At 45.2% G+C, this 13639-nt stretch overlaps 1 protein-coding gene across 3 annotated transcripts in view; it reads right to left on the reverse strand.

Annotated features, from left to right (window-relative positions):
* gfm1 (G elongation factor, mitochondrial 1) overlaps positions 1–10427 on the reverse strand; it is a 52332-nt gene extending 41905 nt beyond the window's left edge. Inside the window, exons 1-4 of one of the 3 annotated variants that reach the window (XM_055646378.1) lie at positions 10275–10427; positions 3890–4042; positions 3170–3302; positions 1203–1407 (exon numbers count right to left, since the gene is read on the reverse strand). In XM_055646378.1, coding sequence (XP_055502353.1) covers positions 1203–1407; positions 3170–3302; positions 3890–4042; positions 10275–10340 — 557 coding nt within the window. In that variant the 5' untranslated portion in view covers positions 10341–10427. Of the gene's footprint in view, positions 1–1202; positions 1408–3169; positions 3303–3889; positions 4043–6725; positions 6849–10274 lie in introns of those variants that run through there. The other 2 variants (XM_055646377.1, XM_055646379.1) reach the window with 2 other exon arrangements.
* Positions 10428–13639: the final 3212 nt, after the last annotated feature.

A 13639-nucleotide genomic window follows, 5' to 3' on the forward strand; every position in this document is an offset into this window, starting at 1 on the left:
AATGTGCCTACAAATGGCCAGCACCTTCACTTTAGTAATGTCCCAATACACCACTATTCATTTCCTTTAATTCCTTATCTCCCATGAGCTTCACCATGAGAGATACAAATGATAATTATTCATCTAACATCTCCTGTGCCCCAACACATAGAAGTCGTTGATCTCTATGAGGCCCTATTTTCTTTTGCCCACACGATAACTTGTAGAATCTCTTGGGATTTATCTTTACCCTATCTGTCAAGGCTATCTCACGACCCTTTTTTACCCAGCCAATTACACTCCCATTGGGAGAGGTGACTACATTGCTCCTTTAGGGAACCTGCTCTCTCACTTGTTATCCTTTTGCTCTTAATATACTTGGAGAACCTCTTAGGATTCGTCCTTTACCCAATGTCATCTCATGTCCTTGTTTTGCTCTCATCATTTCCCTCTTTAATTGGACTACAACATCCTTTTCATTTATCAAGGGATTAGCTTGATCTAGCGGATTATACCTGACATAAACCACCTTTTCTTTCCTGACCAATGCTTCAATATCCATTGCCTAAATGTTCAGAGAACTTTTGCCAACTCTACTTCAACAATGATCTCCAGAGGACCTGGTTTAGTTCGTCCATTACAGCGTACTGCATTTTAGAACACAAATATACAGTTCAATTATATCACAATTGTTTGCTATTTTTCTTCACTTCTTTACAATTTGAAATACACACTGCCGTACTTCTATGTGTGTCTGGAACCGTATAAATCAAAAAGTAAAAAAACACCAGATGATGCAAATCTGAAATAAAAGCAGAAAGTGCTGGAAATGCTTTGGTCTGTTGCAGCTGCATTGGAACAAACGCGATGCAAGGTTAATGAGCCAAAATGTTAACTTGTTTTTCCCCTTCGCAGAAGCTGCCTAACGTACTCAGCAATTCCAGCATTTCCCAGTTTTATATTAGGATCTCTACGTAACTTAAAGGGGCAGTTTCTAAAAACAGTTAGAATATGTACAAAAATAATGCGTGTTCAAACCTACTTTCTAATCTCATAAATCAGTTGTCATGTTCAATTCCAAGCCATTCCCATCTATTCCAGACCTTGGACTCATTTATGGAGCTGAAATCTTACGCACTACAACACATGAAGATCACAGAAAGTATGGGTTTCTCAAAATCATTCATTTAACAGCTTGACATTTTGCATGGTAACAAACTAACCTCATTTGTTGAAGAGCACGATAGGGATTTGCTCCCAACCTGTCCAATTTGTTTATGAATGTAAGGAATGGAACATTGTAACGCTTCATCTGTCTGTTCACAGTCATTGTCTGACACTGAACTCCGCCGACTGAACATAAAACTAGAATTGCTCCATCCAAAACTCTCAGCGCACGTTCCACTTCTATTGTGAAATCAACATGTCCTGGAAAACAGGAGAGAATACCAATATTAATGAATAGAAACACCTGAATTGCTGCAAACTACATTAAAGGTTCTTCATAAATGTGGTAGGTTACAAATTGTTGTTGGGTGTTTCTGGGAGCCATCAATTTTCCAATGTTTAGTAAATGGCATGACTGAAGTGGTGTCAAAATGTCACCTCATAGCAAGTTTTGGAATGTTTCTACAATACCTTGATTCAGACAGTGGTGTGTTTCTGAACTTTATAAACAGGGAAGATTCTAAATTAAATTTCTGGTTTCAAGGGCAGCACGATGGCGCAGCGGTAGAGTTCCTGCTTTACAGTGCATGGAGCGCCGGAGACCCGGGTCTATGGGTTTTGTCCGTATGGAGTTTGTATGGTCTCCCCATGACCTGCATGGGTTTTCTCCTAGATCTTCAGTTTCCTCCCACACCCCAAAGACGTACAGGTGTGTAGGTGAACACAAAATGCTGGAGTAACTCAGCGGGACAGGCACCATAACATAAGGAATGAGTGACGTTTCGGGTCGAGACCCTTCTACAGACTGATGTCAGGGGGAATGGGCGGGACAGAGATAGAATGCAGTTAAGAGACAGTAAGACTGGTGGGAGAACTGGGATGGGGGACGGGATAGAAAGAGAGGGAAAGCAAGGGCTATTTGAAGTTAGAGAAGTTGATGTTCATACCGCAGGGGTATAAGCTACCCAGGCGAAATATAAGGTGCTGTTCCTCCAATTTGCGCTGGGCATCACTCTGACAATGGAGTAGGCCCACGACAGAAAGGTTAGATTGGAAATGGGAGGGGGGGGGGGGGGGGAGTTAAAGTGCTGAGCAACCAGGAGATCAGGTAGGTTCATGCGGATTGAGCGGAGGTGTTCAGGAAAATAATCGCCGAGCCTGCGCTCGGTCTCGCCGATGTACAGAAGTCGACACCTGGATAAGCGGATACAGTAGATGAATTGATGTATCTGTCAGTGCTTGGTGTAAGTGTAAATTGTCCCTAGTGTGTGCAGGATAGTGTTAATGTGCAGGGATCGCTGGCCGGCACGGACTCCTGGGCCTGTTTCCGCGCTGTATCACTGTATCTGTAAAACAAAAGTGATCTAACCACCGCCCAAAGAAAGGCAGTCAAATTCCCAATTGATCCCTTTAAAGAAATTAAAGCATTGCTATTGACCATCATTCATGTGACGCCTTCCAGAACAGTCCATAAATCTGTGAGAATTAATCAAGCTTTACAATATGTCGCACCACACCTATACAAAGTTCACTAATGAATAGCATCGCGAGACAAACTGCATCTCCTTATTGTTCAAGAAGGAACTGCAGATGCTGGAAAATCGAAGGTACACAAAAATGCTGGAGAAACTCAGCGGGTGCAGCAGCATCTATGGAGCGAAGGAAATAGGTAATGTTTTGGGCCGAAACCCTTCTTCAGACAACACAATAAATGGGGAAGATTTTAAACATTTGTTTATGTTCACCGATTTCAGATAAATGAGCATCTTCATATTTTTTTAAGTTCCAAGTTCCCAGAATATTAAATAAAATGAATTGTGACAGCTTGTCAGGTCTGGGAAAACGAGGCAGCATATTCCCAGGAGCATCAAATATATCACAATGGACTGAATTTTCATATCTATAATTTTCCTTTGACATGCAATTTTAAAACTGGATTCCTTCTCCCTTCTCTGAATTATTCAAATCTATTCCAATTTTATCTTTAGTGCTTATGGATATCAATCATCGTCTCACATATTACCTGGTGTATCAATTATATTGACATTCCTTGCTTTCCATACCGTGTAAGTAGCTGCAGATTGGATAGTGATACCTCTTTGCCGTTCCAGTTCCATGGAATCCATTACAGCACCCACCCCGTCTTTTCCTTTTACCTGCCAATCAAAAGTACATCGTTAACATGTAATATATTGAAGATTTAATTCTAATTTATTGTCCATCTGAATGCATTCTCCTACAATTGCTAACTGAAGATATGCTTGGCTACTTAAGTTTGGACATTAATGTTATTGATCATACTTCAGATTCATTGAAAATCACCATGCTGCTGTGTTAATGTATCTGTCAGTAGCATTCTGAGAGTTATTTCATAAACTTTAAGAAATTTGGAAATTTCCAATGAAGTGTCCTTGTTCTTGGTTTTTTTTTTCAAGGAGAGACACTATTAGCAGACTTGTTATTCCAATACCTGTGACTTATTATTCTTTGTTGAACAACAATGACACCACAATAAGTTTGCTGTTTCTACTCTGGCAATAATTCATCAATCAGCAATTTTCCTTGCATCATTAGAATCTAAATACTAAAAAGCATTGATCTGACTGAGCCAGCAAATAAATTAACAAGGTAAATCCAGTATTTTAGTCATAAAAACAACAAACATTTTTTCAAATTCCCTGGAACTTGTTTGGTCCACAGTTTAAAAATGTACATATGAGCAATTTAAAATGATTCTTCATACCTCATGCATTTCCGCTATTCTTCCAGTATAGTACAGAACTCTTTCTGTCAGTGTTGTCTTCCCAGAATCAATATGTGCAGAAATTCCTATATTCCGAATCATTTCATTTGGTAATATTCCAGATGAACATTGCCGACAAATACTCACAAGAACCTGAGTGAAAATGAAGTAAATATTGATTTCATAACACCTCTACATTGATTTTAAAGACATTTAAATGGTAAAAGACATTTGATATTCCAAAAGGATTGCAAGAAAATAGTGAAAAAAATATTATTAACATCGTACCAACAAGAGTACAGAGTTTAAACATCTATTACTTTACGCACTGATTTCCCCCTAGACAGTAATCTGTACATCTTTGACCCTCTGATATAGTACTGAGTGGGAAAAGTATAAACTACATGGGAAAGATTTGACCCACACATGCCAATTGACAATTCATCTAATCAGACCATGGCTTCAAACATTCCTTGTGGCTGGTGACATTCCTAATGAAACAGAAATCTTCAAAATTAGGATTAAAATTCCAAATAAAAACCAATGTATAATATAAAAAATTGTCAAAATTAAATTCCATTTAGGTTAAAACAATCAAAGTGAGAGAACAAAAAGATAAAAATTGCCTAAATCAATAATGAAGATTAAGCATTCAACAATAAACTAGAACCGATATTACTCCTTATATAGAAACAAGGAACTGCAGAGGCTAGTTTACAAAAAAAGGGCACAATGTGTTGGAGTAAATCAGCGGGTCAAGGAGCATCCTTGGAAAAATGAATCAGTGACAATTCTCGATCCTATAATTCCCTATAATTATTTTCAACATGTCACCACATGTGCGTGCATCAAGTCATTTAGACTAAGATAATCCTCAAATTATTGAAAGATTCTACCAAATTTGAGTTGTAATAACCCAAGCAGATGGCCCTGGATATGATAACCTAATGTTGTAGAAAATAGAACAGTACAGCACAAGAACAGGCCCAAGAACAGGAACTGGATAAATTAAAGCACACGGCATTGGGGGTTCAGTATTGATGTGGATAGAGAACTGGCTGGCAAACAGGAAGCAAAGAGTAGGAGTAAACGGGTCCTTTTCACAATGGCGGGCAGTGACTAGTGGGGTACCGCAAGGCTCAGTGCTGGGACCCCAGCTATTTACAATATATATTAATGATCTGGATGAGGGAATTGAAGGCAATATCTCCAAGCTTGCGGATGACACTAAGCTGGGGGGCAGTGTTAGCTGTGAGGAGGATGCCAGGAGACTGCAAGGTGACTTGGATAGGCTGGGTGAGTGGGCAAATGTTTGGCAGATGCAGTATAATGTGGATAAATGTGAGGTTATCCATTTTGGTGGCAAAAACAGGAAAGCAGACAATTATCTAAATGGTGGCCGATTAGGAAAAGGGGAGATGCAGCGAGACCTGGGTGTCATGGTACACCAGTCATTGAAAGTAGGCATGCAGGGGCAGCAGGCAGTGAAGAAAGCGAATGGTATGTTAGCTTTCATAGCAAAAGGATTTGAGTATAGGAGCAGGGAGGTTCTACTGCAGTTGTACAGGGTCTTGGTGAGACCACACCTGGAGTATTGCGTACAGTTTTGGTCTCCAAATCTGAGGAAGGACATTATTGCCATAGAGGGAGTGCAGAGAAGGTTCACCAGACTGATTCCTGGGATGTCAGGACTGTCTTATGAAGAAAGACTGGATAGACTTGGTTTATACTCTCTAGAATTTAGGAGATTGAGAGGGGATCTTATAGAAACTTACAAAATTCTTAAGGGGTTGGACAGGCTGGATGCAGGAAGATTGTTCCCGATGTTGGGGAAGTCCAGGACAAGGGGTCACAGCTTAAGGATAAGGGGGAAATCCTTTAAAACCGAGATGAGAAAAACTTTTTTCACACAGAGAGTGGTGAATCTCTGGAACTCTCTGCCACAGAGGGTAGTTGAGGCCAGTTCATTGGCTATATTTAAGAGGGAGTTAGATGTGGCCCTTGTGGCTATGGGGATCAGAGGGTATGGAGAGAAGGTAGGTACAGGATACTGAGTTGGATGATCAGCCATGACCATATTGAATGGCGGTGCAGGCTCGAAGGGCCGAATGGCCTACTCCTGCACCTAATTTCTATGCTTCTATGTTTCAGCCCACAATGTCTGTACTGAACATACGATATGGTACGATAATGGGATAAAATAACTTTCTTTATCCCATGAGGGAAATTAACCTGCCAACAGTAACATGATGCCAAGACTGTTTCTTATCTAAGCCAAAGATAGACACAAAATGCTGGAGTAATTCAGTGGGTGAGGCAGCATCTCTGGAGAGAAGGAATGGGTGAGACAGCATCTCTGGAGAGAAGGAATAGGTGACATTTCTGGTTGAGACCCTTCTTCAGTCTGCGTTTGATCTTGTCGATGTACAACAGTCCACATCTTGAACAACGGATACACTAGATGAGGTTCGATGAGATGCAAGTGAACCTCTGCCTAAGCTGAAAGGACTGTCAGGCTCCCTGGTCAGAGTCGGTTGAGGTGGTATAGGGACAGGTGTTGCATCTCCTGCGGTTGCAGGAGGTGGAGAGGTATAATTCTCTATCTGTGAGGATGTATAATTCTCTACCTGTAAAGGTGCATGAAACAGAGTCAGTGCCTTTTGAAAGGGAACTAGATAAATGTTTTGAGCGGATAAGTTGAGGCTTTGTGGTGAAAAAGAAAGAGGATGGGGTCGAATTACAGGAAACCAGGGATTCAAATACTGTACTGACATTAGGTTTTGCTCATCTTTGATGGCAGGAATAAACCAAAGTTATGTTTGCAGAGAAAAGTTACCTCATCCAGTTGTGACAGGTGACGGGCAATTAAACGGTTAAAAGGAGGAGCCTGCTCCAAGATCATCTCCGTCCTCACTGGTAGCATGGCCGAGCATATAAATGCTAAAGAGAAGGCACTTGCTTCAGCTGGAAATGCGAAGGAGATGATCTATCTCAACTTTCTCCCGAGATATTTTCCTATTATAAAATAAAGTCTCTGGCCAATTGTATTCAGTCCACATGAGATCAAGAAATTTCTCAAGGCATTGGATACATCAAAGACATTGGGGGGGTCAGACATCAGAATAAAATCCTGTTTTCCAGAACCAGCAGCACCTCTGGTCAAACTACAACATTAGCTAAATGCTGCCATCTAGCTGTCAGTTTTCAAACCACCAGGCATTCCTCCTGTTTACAAAAAGTTTGAGAAATCCAATCCAGTTAATCAGTTGCCTCTTAATCAACATTAAGTTCTCATTGAGAGGGTGAAGAAGCACCATTTATTCATCAATAACCTGCTCACCGATGTTCCAAATTGCAACAACAACATGGCTCCAACATTCATCACAACCGTAATCCAAATATGGACATTAAAGATTAATTCTAGAAGCGGGGCAAGAGCGACCACATTTGACAACAGGGCAGGGCCGAGGTAGAAATGTAAACAAGCATCAAGAGGAACAAATGCCAATGATTGAGCACCACTTTAGGATGGTTGTTAGACATCAATACTGAGTTTGTTGATTAGGGAGAGGACACTGACACACTTATCCTTTTGGTGAATTTTGTAGAGACAGAGTTCTTTCAAGTTCCTTGGGGTAACTGCCACAGGTTTTAGATGGACGACACAGTGGTGCAACGGTAGAGTGACTGCCTTACTGACCAGAGACCTGGGATTGATCCTGACTATGGGTGCTGTCTGTATGGAGTTTGTACGTTCTCCCTATGACAGTGTAGGCTTTCTCCGGGTGTTCCAGTTTCCTCCCACATTCCAAAGTACAGGTTAATTTGCATATTAATGTACATATTTAAGATCACACAACAGAATCCCTTGTGGATTTAATCTAGTTATGACTAGATAGGGTGACACAGTGCTGCAGCTGGTAGAGCTGCTGGCTCACAGGTTCAATCCTGACCCCGAATGCCGCTTATGTGGACCCGACGTGTTCTCCCTGTGACCATGAAGATTTCTTCTGGCTGCTCTAGTTTCCTCCCACATCCCAAAATCATTCGGGCCTGTAGGTTAATTACCTTCTTTAAGAAGGACACGTGTGTAGTAGTAGGGAGTGGATGGGAGAGTGGATAGCACTTTTGTGAAAAGGTGATCGATGGTCGGTGTGCACTTAGTGTGCTGAAGGGCCTCTTTCAATGTTGTATCTAACAATTCAATTCAACATCTTTTTCGCCAAACGTCCGGGCGAGATGTTGAATAAGCGAGTTTGGTATTCCAACTGCGCATGCCCAGGTCATAAGTCACTCGCTATAAACATTCTCGGCAGCTGTGGGGCTGCGTTGTGTGCAGGCCTGCATTTCGTCTGTGGTCGGGGTCGGGCCCGGGTCTCCGGTGCTGCAGGCACTGTTGAGTTGCTGCTGGGCCGTCCCCGTCCCCGTCCCCTCCCGGGTGTCCCGTCCCTGTCCGGGGGTGTATGGCGTGACCCTGGGCTTGTAGCCGGCATGGGGATGAGGCGCTGGCTCCAGCGCGGCTCTGCCTGTCCTGTGGGTTTGGCCCTTTGAACCAGCACCGCCATTCACTGTGATCATGGCTGATCATCCACAATCAGTACCCCGTTCCTGCATTCCCCCCATATCCCTTCACTCCTGTCTTTGAGATCTATCCTTCTAAATTCCAGAGTATACAAGCCTAGCAGCTCCATTCTATCAACCTATGACAGTCCCGCCATCCTGAGGATCCAAACCTTGCCCGATGAGCAGGCAGACAGCTGCATGTTGCCAGTGACACCAATGGTGTCTGACTCTTACCATAAGACATTGGAGCAGAATTAGTCAATTTAGCCCATCAAGTCTGCTCTGCCATTCAATCATTACTGATCTATCATTCCTTCTAAACCCCATTCTGCCTCCTTCCCATAACCCCGTACTAATCATTTCCATTAATCATGTTTCCAACACTTTCAGTTTTTATTTCAGATTTCCAGCATCTGCATTCCTTAACATTGTTCAGGCTGAGTCAGAAGATAAGCTATTTTATAATTCACAAGTTATAGGATCAGAATTAGACCATTCAGCCCATCGTCTACTCTGCCATTCTTTACACCTTGAGCCTTCATTTCTGGGTCCAACCTTGCTGCTCTTTGAGATTTCAGCTCTTTACTGCACAGGCAAACAAAATCCAGTGTCCTTGAGCCAAAGTGAATGCCGAAACCTCTGCTATGTGAGCAGACCTGGTTGCAACGAAAGCTTGGTTTGCTGTCAGTGTGGCTCAGGATTGCTGTGTGTGTGAAGAGGCTTTGAAACCATCATAAGTTCATAAATTCAAGGCGCATAATTAGAAACGTATAAAATAGGTGCAGGAGTAGGCCATTCGACCCTACGAACCAACATTCAATATGACCATGGCTGATCAGCGTTCCTGCCCCCCCCCCCCCCCCCCCCCCATATCCCTTGATACCTTTAACCCTAAGATCCATATGGCCAAAGAGCCCTACCGGCCATTCAGCCCATCGAGTCTACTACGCCATTCGATCATGGCTGATCTATCTTTCTCTCTCTCAACCCCATTCTCCTGCCTTCTCCCCATAATCCCAAACACCCTGACTAATCTGGGAAAGCAGGAACACGGTACTGATTTTAGATGATCAGCCATGATCATATTGAATGCTGGCTCGTAGGGCCGAATGGCCTACTCCTGCACCTATTGTATATGTTTCTAATTATGCACCTTAAATTTATGAACTAATGATGGTTTCAAAGCCTCTTCATTTCACACACACACACACACATACATACACACACACACACACACACACACATACACACACACACACACACACATACACACACACACACACACACATACACACACACATACACACACACACACATACACACACACACACACACACACACACACACACACACACATATACACACACACATACACACACACACACATATACACACACACATATACACACACACATACACACACACATACACACACACACACACACACACATATACACACACACACACACACACACACACACATACACACACATACACACACACACACACACACACATATACACACACACATATCCACATATACACACATACACACACAGCAATCCTGAGCCACACTGACAGCAAAGAACCTTTGAACCTTTAATGAAGAATCTGGCAATCTCCAACTTTAAAATACCCATTGATTTGGCCGGTCCTCGCTCTCACAAAGGGATAGGATCAGGATCTGGCCATTCGGCCCATCGAGTGTACCATCGCCATTCAATCATGGCCGATCTATCTGTCCGTGTCGGCCCCGTTGTCCCGCCGTCTCCCCACCAACCCGCTGTCACTGAGGTCTCTCTCATCCTCCACCGGCGCTCACCTGGCGGATACAGCGTAAACCGGCTCGTCTCCGCCCCGAGGCGAGGGCGGCCTTCAACAGATGCATGGCCAAAGACCCGGTACCGCCGCCGCCGCTTCTCCCTCGCGCCGCCGCCGCTTCCCCCAGCTTCCAGGACAAGGTCGGCCCGCCCGCCCGCACACCCGCGTCCTCGTCAAACTCCGAGCGCTGCGCCCTCCGCCGGCCGGCATGGCCCCTGCACCTGCCTGCTGCTGCTGCCGCCTGCACCCTCCTGCTGCCTCCTGCACCCTCCTGCACCCGCCTGCTGCCTCCTGCACCCGCCTGCTGCCTCCTGCACCCTCCTGCTGCCTCCTGCACCCGCCTGCTGCCTCCTGCACCCTCCTGCACCCTCCTGCTCCCGCCTGCACCCTCCTGCTCCCGCCCTGCACCCGCCTGCTGCCTCCTGCACCCTCCTGCACCCTCCTGCACCCTCCTGCACCCTCCTGCTCCCGCCTGCACCCGCCTGCTGCCTCCTGCACCCGCCTGCTGCCTCCTGCACCCGCCTGCTGCCGCCTGCACCCGCCTGCACCCTCCTGCACCCGCCTGCCGCCCCCCTGCACCCTCCTGCACCCTCCTGCACCGCCTGCACCCTCCTGCTGCCTCCTGCACCCGCCTGCACCCTCCTGCACCCTCCTGCACCCTCCTGCTGCCTCCTGCACCCGCCTGCACCCTCCTGCACCAGCCTGCACCCTCCTGCTGCCTCCTGCTCCATCCTGCACCCTCCTGCACCCGCCTGCACCCTCCTGCTGCCTCCTGCACCCTCCTGCACCCTCCTGCACCCTCCTGCTGCCTCCTGCACCCTCCTGCTGCCTCCTGCACCCGCCTGCTGCTGCTGCCTGCACCTTGGCTCTTGGTCCTCCAAAATATTCCAAATGGAATTTAAACTGGAGGTGGTGGAGGGCAAAAATCCTATAGGGAGGTACACAAAAATGCTGGAGAAACTCAGCGGGTGCAGCAGCATCTATGGAGCGAAGGAAATAGGCAACGTTTTGGGCCGAAACCCTTCTTTAGACCAAAGATCCTATTGCTATACTCTGCTATAGGATCTTTGCTTCAGACTGACCCTATAGGGAGGTTTCACGGCAGTCGGGTCACGACCCATGACCCGTACTGTTGCTACGCTACTCCAAATGGATTACAGGCGATGAACTGCAGGTAGGCACTTACCATTGTTTCCAGCGTAGCGGGCCCGTTAAAACCCCACCGCTGAAATTGTCAATTTTTGCGCTGTAAATAATTATGGAAATCGGGATAAGCGTGAGAGACATTTAGCCAACTTCAGAATTCCAAAAGTGAGGAGAAATTACGGTAGATAGAAGCGAGAGCTGAAGGGACAACAACAGCCAGAGTGCTTGGCGAACATTGGCCGTTTGCTCACTGCATTTCATCAACTAAGGCATTATTTGTGTTTTTTCTTGATTCCTTTGGCATCGAAAAAGTTTCAGAAGTGATAAATCTGGCTGTAATTTTTTTAAATCGCCCATGGTTCTCGTGGGATTTTACATACAAATGGAAAACGCATCTGAAGAAAAATTTACAGCCAGATTTATCACTTCTGAGAATGTTTAGATGCCAAAGGAATCAAGAAAAAACACAAATAATGCCTTACTTGATGAAATGCAGTGAGCAAACGCGATGTCCCAATATTTTCAATGTTTACCAAGCACTTTAGCTGCTGTAGTCCCTTCAGTTCTCGCTTCACTATACCTTCATTTCACTTCAAGTTTGGAATTCTAAAGTTGGGTACATGTCTCTCACACTTACCCCGACTCCCACAATTTTTTTCAGCGCAAAAATTCAACATTTTGGCGTTTTTTAACAAGTAGGAAAGTACGCGTTTCTAGCATTAATAACATATACCGGAAGTGACGGATGTCTTCCAGTTGGATTTAGCGGCTCCGTGCATCGAGCCCTATGACCCAGTGACCTTTCGTGCAACCACCCTATAGCAGCTCCGCTATAGGATCTTTGTTTTGCAGGAGTAAGCTATCTTGCTCCGCTATAGGATCTTTGGTGGAGGGAAGACTTAAGCCAGAAAGGGTTTTTTGGGAAGTATGAGCTACCTTAAATTTAGTTGTATCTGGTTAGGTAACTATGGTAGGGTGAAGATTATTCCATGCTTTAATTGTGCGGGGGAAGAACGAATTGCTGCACACATCTGTCTTGGTAGCTGGTATCTCAAATTGGATCGAATGCCCTCTTCTGCTCCAAATTGGTTTGGGTTCAGATACAGCACATCCATCCAAAGCAAAGATCCCATAGAGAGTGGCGCAAGGGGGAACATCAACTATCGGGGCCAGTACGTGACTAAGAAGTTAGTCTTTTTTTTGGGGGGATTTGCCATGGTCGATGAGATCGTTTTCTTTTTTTATGTAAAAAGGAACTGCAGGTGCTGGTTTAAACCTTAGACAAAAAAAGTTGGAGTAACTCAGCTGGCCAGGCAGCATCTGGAGAGAAGGAATGGGTGAATTTAGTCTGAAGGGTCTCGACCCGAAACGTCTCGATTCCTTTTCTCCAGAAATGCTGCCTGACCCACTGTGTTAATCCAGCTTTTTGTGTCTATCTTCAGTTTTGTTTTTACATTTGCAATGACCAAGCAGACTTTTTTTTGTAGGTACACAAAAATGCTGGAGAAACTCAGCGGGTGCAGCAGCATCTATGGAGCGAAGAAAATTGCCTTCCGCAAAGACCGCTCCCTCCGTAACTCCCTTGTCAATTCTTCCCTCCCGTACCACCCCCTCCCAGGGCACTTTCCGTTGCCACCGCAAGAAATGCAACACCTGTCCCTTTACCTCCCCCCTCGACTCCATTCAAGGACCCAAGCAGTCGTTCCAGGTGTGACAGAGGTTCACCTGCATCTCCTCCAACTTCATCTATTGCATCCGCTGCTCTAGATGTCAACTACATCGGTGAGACCAAGCGGAGGCTTGGCGATCGTTTTGCCGAACATCTCCGCTCGGTCCGCAATAACCAACCTGACCTTCCGGTGGCTCAGCACTTCAACTCCCCCTCCCATTCCGTATCCGACCTATCTGTCCTGGGTCTCCTCCATGGCCAGTGCGAGCAACACCGGAAATTGGAGGAACAGCACCTCATATTCCGTTTGGGGAGTCTGCATCCTGCGGGCATGAACATTGAATTCTCCTAATTTTGTTAGCCCTTGCTGTCTCCTCCCCTTCCTCAGCCCTCGGGCTGTCTCCTCCCATCCCTCAGGCACCTCCTGCTCCTTTTTCCTTTCTTCTCCCCGCCACACCCTTCAAAGGGTTTTGGCCCGAAACGTTGCTTATTTCCTTCGCTCCATAGATGCTGTTGTGCACCAGCTGCGTTTCTCCAGCATTTTTGTGTAC

This window comes from Leucoraja erinacea, chromosome 14, assembly GCF_028641065.1.
Source record: "Leucoraja erinacea ecotype New England chromosome 14, Leri_hhj_1, whole genome shotgun sequence".
NCBI lineage: Eukaryota > Metazoa > Chordata > Chondrichthyes > Rajiformes > Rajidae > Leucoraja > Leucoraja erinaceus.